The sequence below is a fragment of the Python bivittatus genome, unplaced genomic scaffold (genome assembly GCF_059951505.1).
Source record: "Python bivittatus isolate LINGU-HERP-01145 unplaced genomic scaffold, Pbiv_v1 ctg000480_np1212, whole genome shotgun sequence".
Classification (NCBI taxonomy): domain Eukaryota; kingdom Metazoa; phylum Chordata; class Lepidosauria; order Squamata; family Pythonidae; genus Python; species Python bivittatus.
The window spans coordinates 105,232,072-105,244,323 of record NW_028277075.1 but is presented as its reverse complement, the minus strand read 5'-3'; the positions used below and the strand labels follow the sequence as shown (position 1 = coordinate 105,244,323).

Below are 12,252 nucleotides of genomic sequence, written 5' to 3'. Positions count from 1 at the left end.
TTTACCTAAATTATTTTCAAAAAATTCTTTTAGTTTCTTTTTACAATCTTCCACTATTGCTTCTTTCTGTAGCAACATTTCCTTCAGTCTCCATCTGAAAGAACTAGATTTTCTTTTATAGTTCAAACTCACAGGATTATGATCCAAAAAAGTATTCTAACTCTATTTTAGAAACCTCAGTGGTCAAAGTCTTTGAAATCCAAATCATGTCTATTCTTGAAAAAGACCTATGTCTTTCAGAAAAATAAGTATACTCTTGAATTGCCATTTTTCTGTTTCCATATATCAACCAGCCCTAATTGCTCTCCTTATCTGTATAATAAGCTTCTGGTGATGAGCACCAGCTAATACACAGGCCATGGCATTTTGCATCAACTTTAGCTCCTTGATGGTCTTCAATGGCAGGCCCAAGAAGTGGGGGAAGACCATGAATAACCACTGCCAGATTTCCCCCTCCAGGTGATGACAGATCAGGTATACCAGCCAGAGCTAAGTGAAGGCCCTCCCTGCTACAACTTCCATCTGCCCATCCAGTAGTAACCATGAGACCAGGAGGAGCCCCAAGTCACATAATGCTCATTCTGAGTAGTGCTTTTCCACTGAGAGACAACACTGGAGGCAATAGAGTACCTTGATGCATGAACAACTCTGTCTTATTTAGGTTCAAACTTATCCTATTTTATCATGTCCGGACTCCCACAGCATCTCCAGCCCAGCCCAGGGTGGTGATGTAAAGCTGTGTATCATCACCATATTGATGATACCACACCCTGAACAGATGGATGAACTCCCCCAGTAGTTTCATGTAAATGTTAAAAAATAGGAGCAAAAAAACTGAACCTATAGCATTCCTCATGGGAATGATCATTGGGCTAACTACTCCTTCATTACAACCAGTATCTAAAATTGTTCATGAAGGAAGGAGTAGAACTACTATACCGCAATGACTTAAATCCACAGGCCTTACAGGCAGTGCAGTAGGATACCACAATTAATGGTACTGAGGGTCACAGGAGGGGTGCACTCCCCACATCCAAATCACAATAAAGGTCATTCATTAGAGAAGGCAATGCCATCTTTATTCCAGGCCCAGGTCTGAACCCTGAGTGAAAGTAGTCCACAAAATCCACTACTTCTAGAGTACTCTATAGTAGATCCACCACTACCATTTGAAGAATTTAAAAGAATTTAAAAAGGAAGGCTGGAAACTGAGAGTAGTTGTTCAGATCCAGAGATGGTATCTTAAGGAGGGGGCATATCACAACCTTTCCAAGGCTGCTATCATCACGCTCCTGAAGTGGGACATTGACCGCCTTCTGAATCTAGTTCACCTTGTCTCCCTTCCCCCCAGCCCTACATAGGAGCCAGGAGTGCATGGCTCCAGCCCACCAGTAGCAGAAATCATCCTATTCACTTCATCAGAGAACTCATGGGCCTAAAGGAATCCCAGATAATGTGGCCAGACATCATCCCAGTCATTTGAAAACTTCACCAATACAGAGTCAAGGGTTTAGTAAATCTCAAGGACTTTATCAGTAAAGTACTATGAAAACTAGTCATAGCAGCCAGGTGGGAGATCTACCTGTTAGCCCCTTCCCAAATTGAATTGGTAATTTTAAACAAGCCACTGGGTGACAGCCCATCAGTGCGTCAGGGGAGAAGAACAATGGGTGCTAAATTCAGAAACTCCCCGAGTGCCTGCTGGAATCAATCTAGATGCATAGGACCCCTGAGCAGAACATGTAAATGGGTTCATGCACGCTATGGAGACCCTTATGCATTCTAAATCACAATCTTCCATATGTCATGATCATGGCCCCAGAGATATTGACTTCTACCACCCATCATGGAATCAAGGCTTTCTCATAAAGAAGTGATAGTGTAGGCCAGGTTACCAGCCATAGTCATATCTACATGAAGCATTCCTTGCTAATAGTTAGAATAGGACCGATCCATTCTGGCAATTTTTGTCCAATAAACCACAAGTGCAACCAAAGCCCAAAATTTTATGCAAAGCATGCATGCTATTCTATATCAGCCAGGATATCTCCTCTAGAATCTTCTTTGCAAGCCAATGTACTGTGGCCTCCCTCCCACCAGCTTAGGGTACATGCAATGTTCAGCCATATACTCAGCATGCATCAATCCAATAGAGGGACTGAAACAAATGAATAACCTCCAATGACTTGAAAGTGCGGTTTACTTTTTCCTGAAATGCAGGTTCTGCACTGTTACATACTGCATAACTCCAGTGAAGTTAATGAGATTTAAGCAACATAACTTTATATAGAAGCTTTACAATGCACCAATATATTTAACTCATGAAGAGGTTTAATAATTAATTTATATATTTAATAATTAAAGTTGTTCAAGACAGTGTATAGAGTTTTTTCCCCTCCCCCTTATCCTTATAACAACCCTGCATGGTGGTTAGATTTGATCATTTCTCAGTAAGACTACTCTGTGGGGATGGGAACCTGACCTCGTTTCCCTAGGTTTCTACTACATTGACTCTCTTAAAATTAATTCAGTCTAATAATAAATTAATGAGGCATTTAAACTTTTTGATTTTTATATCTGATTTGAAAACTACATTTCATTTGCTTAGAAGGATTAATTATGTAATTATGTATGCAACATTTATAGTTGAAGAGAATGGGAATCTTCTGTGTAATGGTAGCTTTTGACAAACATAAATCTGACTTTAAGTTAAACGATCTTAAAACCCTGTCTTACAACTTCCAAAGTGCTATATATTATCTGTAGTTTCATCAAATATTTTGTATTTTAATGAATCGGGAATTCATTGAAAACTCTGCCACTTGAAGCTTATAAGGTATTAACATTTAAACAGCATATTCCTAAGGCTAATACATAAAAGCCTTCCCCGAATAATAGTTTTCCTGAAACATGACACCGTTCTGTCTCACTCAATTTTAAGATTACTAAATATGTTTTAAAGTAATCCCCTGAAAAAGGAAACCTTTCCCTCTTTCCAAACTGAAAATTTCAATTCATTATTTTACAATATAGTTTTCATTACACAGTGATGGTTTTCTTGAAGTAGTTAGATGATTGCTAATGCTTTTTTTTTTTTAACCTACAAGATTTTGGCTGAGAATTTAACATATTCTATGTAAAGCAAGGAAAGCAATCTTAAAGAGAACAACATCAAATTGTTTTTCTTGCTTATGCTTTATCGCCAAAAACATTTCCTAAGCATTACACTGTGAAACCTCTCTTTCAGAATTACCAGAATGTCAAATAAATTCTTGCTTTACAGCAACTAATACTGTTTTTACAGAAACCCCTTGCACATATTATCAACATCAATATTTTGCTTTGAATCTCTGCTGGGAAAGAAAAGACCCCCCACATAATGTTTTACTGTCTTCCTTGTTCTACATAGGGTAGGAAAGCAAGAAATCAGATCAAAAAGCGTGAGGCTAACCTTCAGCTTTGTTGTTCTGAGCATTTTCTGATGACATCTTGTCAAAAAATGTTTTGCCACCTTTTGCTTCTGGGTGTTTCACAGGAATGATGGAATGGCTCCCAGGCTGATTTTTAAATGCTGGTGATGGCAAACTTCTTTCAATGCCTACTTCCTGTTGGAAGACATTAAGGGGATGTGTATTAAAAGCTATCGGTAGGAAACAGATGCGGGGAGGAGGATGTGAAGAGGTGAGGGAAAGAACAGTAGGTTTCCATTACAAGGCTGATGTTCTTTTACTGTGCTTCAGGAAAAATCTCTGTAATACTGTAGAGAGTTACAGATGTACTTTTGAAGTCAACTTATATTTCAACATCTAGAGAAGAGGCTGCATTTTCGTATGGCATTCTCTGATATAGTTTTTGCCATTGCTGCCTTTCGTAAAGTAAAATAGCCACAGTGGCTAAAAAGGACTCATGGCACATTTTCTGCAAAGCTGTGATCACACTGTAACTTCTTTGAACATTGGATGCATGGATACTAACTCTTGATCTTGACCAAACACATTTTAGTAACAATCGCGGTCAAACCAAGCCCCTCCATCCATTTCATTTGGCAATCATCAGAAGCAGAACAATAATCAGCCCACTAAATAACAGCACTAAACTGGGTGATTTAAAGCCTAGATTGTTCTCCATTTGACCCACCAGTTAAAATGAAACAGGGAAACATACTGGAATCTTTGGAAAGAGACAGATCATTAATATTAAACAAGCAGAGATTACTGCAATTTCAAAAACTATTTGATGCTACAAAGGAGCTCAGTTTTTAATAATTCTAGACTGAAAATATTTACTCATCCATAGTATAAAGAAAAGATATCTCCACCAGCAAAGTTACTAAGGATATCTTTGGCTGTTTTACATGCAAAAATTAAAGTAATAGGTGCAGAAAACCTAACACTGCATAACTTTAAAAGCACATTTACTGTAGTAATTTTTTATTAGCTCAGAAGGCAACAAAATGTATTTATTTTTTCTATGTTGAGTACACATGAGTAATCATAATAACTATATAATAGTAATTATATTTACATTGTCTTCTTCTCATACTAGTTATATTATCTAGTAAGCACCATCATAATAAATAGCAAATTACAATAGGCATCTTTCTGTAAAGCAGCATCTAACAATTAAAATACTGTGGAAAGCTAGAGTTGTACCTGCAACAAAAAAGATATGAGTATAGAGGTATATAGCAGTTAAAGAAGAAAGCCAGTTTGGTGTAGTGGCTAAGGCATCAGGCTAGAACCCAGGAGACCAAGAGTTCTAGTCCTGCCTGAGGCACGAAGCCAGCTGGGTGGCCTTGGGCCAGGCCCTCTCTCTAGGAAGCAGGCAAGGGCAAACCACTTCCAAACAACCTTGCCAAGAAAACTGCAGGGATTAGTCCAGGCAGTTGCCAGGAGTCAAAAACTGACTCAAAGGTGTGCACGCACACATGCGCATATGCGCACGCACGCACACACAGACAGACAAGCAGTTAAGGAAATAAAGTTTAGAGTAAGAAATTACTCATAATCTTCATGAAAGTAGATTCATATATAGTTACTTATGACCTGGAAAGTAATAAGATAATAATTCTGAATTGGACAGACAAGCCACTTCAAATTTTCCTGCATATCCAAGGTAAGAATAAAATAGGACTGCATGGTTTGAAGGAAGAGAAATAAAAGCATTTTTCCTACAAGACTACCTATTCTTATCTATCATGTGAAAGGAATCACATACCTTTTCCTAAATGTAGTGGTTTTATGGAGTTGAGGAATGGCAGACTTGACTTTTTACAGCTGACAAGCCAACATCCAATCTGAATGCACCCCTCCGGGTTTTTTTTTTTTGCTTTGTGAGAACTGGACACTTTGAATATGTGAATGATTATGTTTTATTATATGATTACATCGTTTGTTGTTGTTTTCTCTGATTTTGTGTGCCACTTAGAGTTGGTTTGATAGAAGCAATATAGAAGTTAAGTACAGAAACAAACAAACTCTAATGCAGCAGGATTAGCACAGTTAGCACAGCTTTGCCTCTTCATGCCTTGGCAAGAGAAAAAATGAATATTTATTTGGTTCTTTTGTTTGTTTATTGGAGCCTATATGCTGCTCTAGTCCAGCAGGATTTTGAGTGGCTGCCATTCCTTTCTTACAGTACCGGTTTAATGAAACAACAAAAACTGCAGTGAGAAATAAGGTCATTGGGAACAAAACCATCTAAACACAACCCAGGATGAATGAAATACATATGGACGCTCCTTTCCAGTAATGTTCCCAATGCTATAATGTACATGGTCCTATGTGCACAAGCAGATGAAGGGCAAAGTGAGCAAGGCTTTCATGGAGAAAGATTACAAGCAAGCAACTGATACCTGTAATTTATACAGACATGGCAAAGTAAATCACATTAGTCCCTTGTTTCTTATTGGGCCACTCAATGCACAAGTGGATTCATGGGTTCATAAAGAGAAAATCCATACCCCTCCAGAATACTCCGTTGATTGCTGTTGACCTATGCAGAATAACAAGAAAGCATGGCCAACAGTGACATATGCTGGAAGTTGTAGTTCAGCTGTATCTGTACTGCCACCGGTTGCCAGGGTGCTAATCTTTCAGGACACTCACTGCTGTGCCTGATTATTATTAGATTTATATCCCGCCTTTATCCTGTACAACTCAAGGCAGTGTACATAATGCCCCACCTCTTATTTTCCCCACAACAACAGCCCTGCGAGATGGGTTGGGCTGAAAAAAAGTGACCAGATCAAAGTCACCCAGCTGAATTTCCTGGCAAAGGGAGGCCTAGAACTCCCAGTCTCCTGGTTTCCAGCCCAGCACCTTAACCACCACTGTACACCAAACTGGCTCTGTAGTAAGAACAGTGAGGGTGAATGCTATTGGCACACCAGTAGTCACACTTTGATGTCTTAACATAGTTACAAATATGCCTTAAGAGACAAGGGTTTTTTTTAAGTGACATCAGAAGCCAGACCGTATTTATTTGTTTGTTTCATTCATTGAACATTTAAATCCAATGGCAATAAATCACATAGTGGAATACGTCTTTAAATGTTGTCCTTACTCAGCAAAGTAAGGACAACACAGGGACCTAACATGCCCCTTTAAACTTGCTAGGTATTGTATAAAACCTGATTTGGGAAAAGACTTCTGTATGAATAGGAAGAGTTATGGGTGAAAAGCAAGTTGCTTGAAACTATTCATCTTTTCTAAAAAGAGGTACTATTTTGATATGCTCATGGATTGTATAGGTTCTGTGGCTCCCCCACCTCCTCAGTGGCTAAGCATCTCTATTTTTTTCAAAAGCTCTATTTATCTGTGTGTGACTTTTAACTCCCTCATGAAATCCAGTGAAAAATTGGCTGTATTTAACCATTTTTCAAAAGAAGGAACTTTTAAAATAGTTACTGGGTTCCATGAAGGCTTTATTGATTGATGTTTGAGCAGGGGAAAGTGGCTTTTCTAGAAAACTTAAAGAATACACAATCCTAAATTTAATAGAGATGCAACCAGAGCTGCTGGCATCCACAGAGGGGGAAGCAAAAATAGTTCTAAGAAAATTATTTCGTACCATTTCAAGGGCCTGAGTTATTTTAAGATTTACATGCCACACTTTGCCCAAATGTTTAGCTGAGAATATCTTAACTTGAAAACACATAAACACAAGAATAATTAGGTTTTTGAAATGTGTACTCTTTTATCTGTAAGTTGCCCAGAGTCATTGAGGAGTAGGGCAGCCTCAAAATTTAAATAAGGGTTGGTCCTCTCCTTCCCAGATTCAACTCAAAATACTTTTAAACACGTATTTGGAGTGTTAGGTCATTTTAAGAAAATACATATGCTTCTTCTAAATGCTTTCTTTTGAGTGGGGAAAAGTGATGCGCAAAAAAGAAAGAACGTCAAACCTTGACTTAATGTCAGCTTGTTTTTAAGAGGGGTGTTTGTGGGGCAAGTGAATAATATTCTGATGAAGTCTGAAATTGGGTTTCACTCTCTGTGTGAATGATATGACCATCATGTCATGTGCACATTAAAAAGACAACAGACTTCCTGTTTTCTAAACTTAAGATAGCAGTAAAACAAAATTATTTGCTGGCACTGATTTTAGTTAATGTGTGTATCAGTGACCTGAATCTGTTTCTGGAACCTTTTGATTCTGAATCATAAAGCTCCAGAAACAGATTCAGGTCACTGATATACAAATTAACTAAAATCAGTGCCAGCAAATAATTTTGCTTTACTCCTATCTTAATTGGGCATTATCTGGTAGGGCATCAATAGCATCAATTGTGACTTGAAAAAGCTATTACTTTCTGGGATTTTTTAAAACTTAAGTCAGACTCTATAGCCAAATTATCAAGTTATATCGATCATCGATCATGATCAATTGAATCAGATTTACAGATGAGTAAATGAAAAGCACGGTAGGTCAGTCTCTTTCCATCGTTCCTGGAACAGTTCCTCTACTAGATACTCAGTCACTTTTCCTGAACTAACATGCCGGATAGTACCTGTAACTTGATGCATACATAGGCAAGTAGACAGGTTATACTTTTAAAAAATGCAGCTGGGGACCACATTAAGGATGAAGTTGTAATACTGTACCTTTTTCTCAATCCTATACTCCTATATTTGTACTGTATGGCAAATCATGTGGGAAAGTAAGGGGTGGAATTCACTGAGAGGGTTGAAGAAGGCTTTCTTGCAAGCTGGGAGTGACTTTCTGTTACAGCACTTAGCATTTTAAAAAATTGGGGAGAGATCTGATCCAGGCTCTTTCACTTCTCCATATACTTTGCTCTTCAGGGATGTTATCCCTATGCAAAACTTTGACATATTAAGCAAAACAATATAAAAGTCTGCCTGTCCGTTCTTGGGAGAAGCAGCTGAGTTGTGAAATGTAAAGCACGTAGCAAATATATTTTTCATTCTGATTTATCCATTAACCATCCTACAGTAATTTCTGAGAGCTTCCAAACTGACTCTTGGAGATTAATGCTACTCATATACTTTATATATTACCACACAGTCATTGGCTACCTTGTTTTTGAAGTCTCCTTGTTTGCTCAAAAGAGATCACCTCTCAGGATATGGAAGAAATAGACCTATAAGCATTTCCAGAGAATTCAGAATGTTTCAGTATTCTCAAGGTCACTCTTTAGGACATGAAAGAAAAAATACAACCAAGAATAGCCATGAAATTAGGAACAGTAATCAGGAAAAGGGAAAGCAATATGTTTTATGCTCCTATTTGTATTTTTTTCTGCTTTAGAGCCCTTATTTTCTTTGGTCTGACTATATGTGTTACAGGTTTGTATAAGGAAAGCATGATCCGCATATAGATTCCTAGGGTAATGTGGATGACTTCATATAGGAACTAGAAAAAATGATTATGTTTCTTCTATAATTAAGAAATTGCACTGTTAATTCTGAAATGTCTCGAGGACATGACCAGATCTAGCTTTGCTTCCATGAGGAGAAAAAAGGAGACTCCTGCTGATTGAGGTCCTGGCCTCCCTTTTACTGCCAAACAAGGGCTGGCTGTGGAAATAGAAGTGCCATTTGAACAAAATCTTGCCATGGCAACAGAGGAAATTGGGACCTGCCATGACAGAAGTTGACAGATTGGCTTGGTGCTCTGTTTGCTTCCCCAGCGGATTTGAAAATATGCCTGGTAATGTCCCCCCAAAATAGGCAACTTTAAATTGAAACTTAGACCATGAAAAATACTTCAGGTTGTGATAAACTGACTGATTATATTCACCTTCAAAACTGCACTGCTATTAAAATATTAAACCTTCATTCTTGGCTCTAAATTTTCTTGCCTGTTGCCTTAAACATCAAAGCCATGACACTTGATTGCAATTTAATCAACATTAAAGAGTTTCTGAACAATGTTATTATTTGAAATAATGCATTTTAATTTACAAATTAAAGAAAACCTGGAGTGCAGAATCAACAAAAATTAAATCCAACGGGTAGTCCAAACAACAATTCCCAGCTGCAACTGGGAACAATGCCACAGAATTCTCAAATTAACTATCACTGCATATTAAAGCTACAAATGTATATATTTACCCAGGAGCAAATTTCAATGCACTCCGTATGTAGGATTAAACTGTAAGGTTTTATTACGTTATAGTTTGTCTAATGTCAAGTTCCAGCCTACATTTATTTCAAAGTAAGTCCCACTGAACTTGTAATTTAATTTAAAATTACACTTAGTATTTTATGGACATTTCCCAATGAATATAATAGGAATTATTTCCCAGAAAATTTGCATTAGGTAAAAGTGTATAGAAGAAACATCTCTCAGTATATTGGACAGCATATGTCAGCAAGAGGCATATTATCTAGTTGAACAACAGAGATATTCACATGGGGAGTAAAAGTAATCAAAAGGAGAGCCCATTTGGTGTAGATGTTGGACTGGAAACCGGGAGATCAGGAATTCTAGTTCTAGTCCTCCATTAGCCCTGAAAGCCAGCTGGGTGATTCTGGGCTAATCCCTCTCTCTTAGCCCAACCCACCTCACAGGGCTGTGGTTGTGGGTAAAATAGGAGCCAGGAGCATTATGTGTGTCTCCTTGAATTGTACTACATAAAAGCAGGATTTAAATCTAATAATATTTTTAAACAGCAGCCATGATTGAAGACGCACCTCCTTTTTGACATTAAAAAAAACAAACTCCTGTTATTTCCACCATCAAGACAGGCCTAAGCCAGTTCCAGCTTTTGAAATTTCTAATCATAAATTAAATTTAAAAGAGCCAAAAGAAGTGAGTGAGTCATCATTCGAATATTTTAAAAAATCAAAATCCAAGTATTTAAATGTGAGCCCTTTCAAGGTTAAAGCTCAGGTCAAATGTTCCTTTTCCACTTCCTACCGCCTCAGTCAGAAAGAAATCCTCAGCGAAGGGCAAGGACTTCAGCAGGACGCACAACAGAATGTGGGTCCAGGTAACACAAAGACAGGATTCAGCAAGATTGAAGAGAGCAAGAAATTTAAGAAAAAGAGTCTCCTGAACTTTCCAGACTTTGGTTCAATTGTACCGTATTCTCAGAAAGAAAACCTGTTGAATAATAGCGAGACCTTAGCCTGGGTGTCCAGGTTCAGGTCCTGAGCTCACCATGATGACTATGCATATGAAAATGATATTAACAGGTGTAATTTTTTCCTCAAACTATTTCTCTTGCGCTTCGCCTTCCCAAAAGGAAACATTCATTCTCTAGCCATTAGCGGTTGCATCTTCTTTCCCTCCATGCCATGTTTTTTTCTGCTCTCCCCCCTGTCAGGCTTCTTGTACAGGTCCGTTTTCCCTTCTGCTCTGTCTTCTACCACATCTTGCCCTGGAGGTTTTCCCACGTTCCCCTTTTCCCTTTAATTAATTCCCCATCATACCACAACCTACCATGCTGTCCTCCGCTGGTTCCCTTTTCAGCTTTTCCCCCTCTTTTCTGCTGCTTATCTTCCCCCCTCACTGAACTCTACTCTGCTTTGTTGGTTAGTTTGTTAATTTTATATCCTGCCGCTCCTTCACAGGCTCAAAGCAACGTTCATAATGCTCCCTCCAACTATTTTTCCTGCTACAGCAACCCTGTGAGGTAAGGTGAAATGAGAAAGAGGGATTGATTTAAATTCTACAAGATCCTGTTACTGTCATCCTACAGTAAAAGTAGTTTTAGTATTCATGACTTTGGTGTTCAAGTCTGGTCTCCCTCAAAGGGCTGACATCAGTATTGCAACTCCGAATGTGCCTCCCCCCTCCCTGCCTTTTTCCTAAAGGGAACCAGGGAGGGTCAATCTGAGGCACTTTCTCAAATTCCATTCCTGCTTTGGACTCAGATTTCTCTTATGTGACCATTGCCTCGGCTGTGGCTCTCCCTCTTGTTCCTCAAGGTTATTCTCACAGCCCATTACAGCAGCATATAAACAGCATATTGGGAACACTCAACTGGGGATACTGAATTTCCAGTCAAGCTGGTTCCCAGTCTTGCACCACATAGAGGTTTTTCCAGCCTCCTACCTTTCATTTATCACAGTCCCGAAATTTTGCTGGGGCCTTTGACAGGCTGGATGTGATGCCCTCTGCCATCTTGTTGGGGTACTACACTGTATATATTTTTGCTGGAATGGCTCAGTGGTGTCCTTGGGCCACATATTTTTTCATTCCTCTCTGCAGGGAATCCCAGAGAACATTTATTTATCATATCCTAAAGACATTTCTGGCAGAGAACATGATTTCTATTTGTGCTTTCTCCTGTTTGACCACTGTTTGGATATATCCTTCCAGGTTGTCCAGTTCTATACTTCCATATATATAATGTATGCCTCCTTGGTTCTGGAAAATTTGTATTAATTTTCTTTCTTTTTAGTTTTATACATCTTCATTTTTACTGATTTATTTTTTTCTGTCAATTGGCCTTATGTCCATGATATTTTATTTGATACTTTCACCACTTAGCCTTCTCATCTGGCATCCAAACCATAATGTTGGTGTGTAAGAGAGATACTCAGAGCTTCTTTTCTGACAATTAAAAGATCAAAGTACAAAAGTTGACATAGTTCCTATAGTATCACAGTGGTGATAGAGCATTCGGTATTTCCCCCCACTGACCCTTCATAGTTAAATCAATCTCACAAGAGATAAGCAAAATAAAAAATATGGAATATACCCCCCTTCTTTTGACAATAAGTATTAAAATGCAAACTTTAATTGTGGAATGAGATAATTACAGAGCTGCCCAGCTCA

At 38.4% G+C, this 12,252-nt stretch overlaps 1 protein-coding gene across 1 annotated transcript in view; it reads right to left on the bottom strand.

The window, feature by feature from the left end:
• XIRP2 (xin actin binding repeat containing 2) overlaps positions 1–3,557 on the bottom strand; it is a 115,861-nt gene extending 112,304 nt beyond the window's left edge. The window contains exon 1 of the mRNA XM_088146696.1: positions 3,452–3,557. Coding sequence (XP_088002822.1) covers positions 3,452–3,488 — 37 coding nt within the window. The 5' untranslated portion in view covers positions 3,489–3,557. The remainder of the gene's footprint in view (positions 1–3,451) is intronic.
• Positions 3,558–12,252: the final 8,695 nt, after the last annotated feature.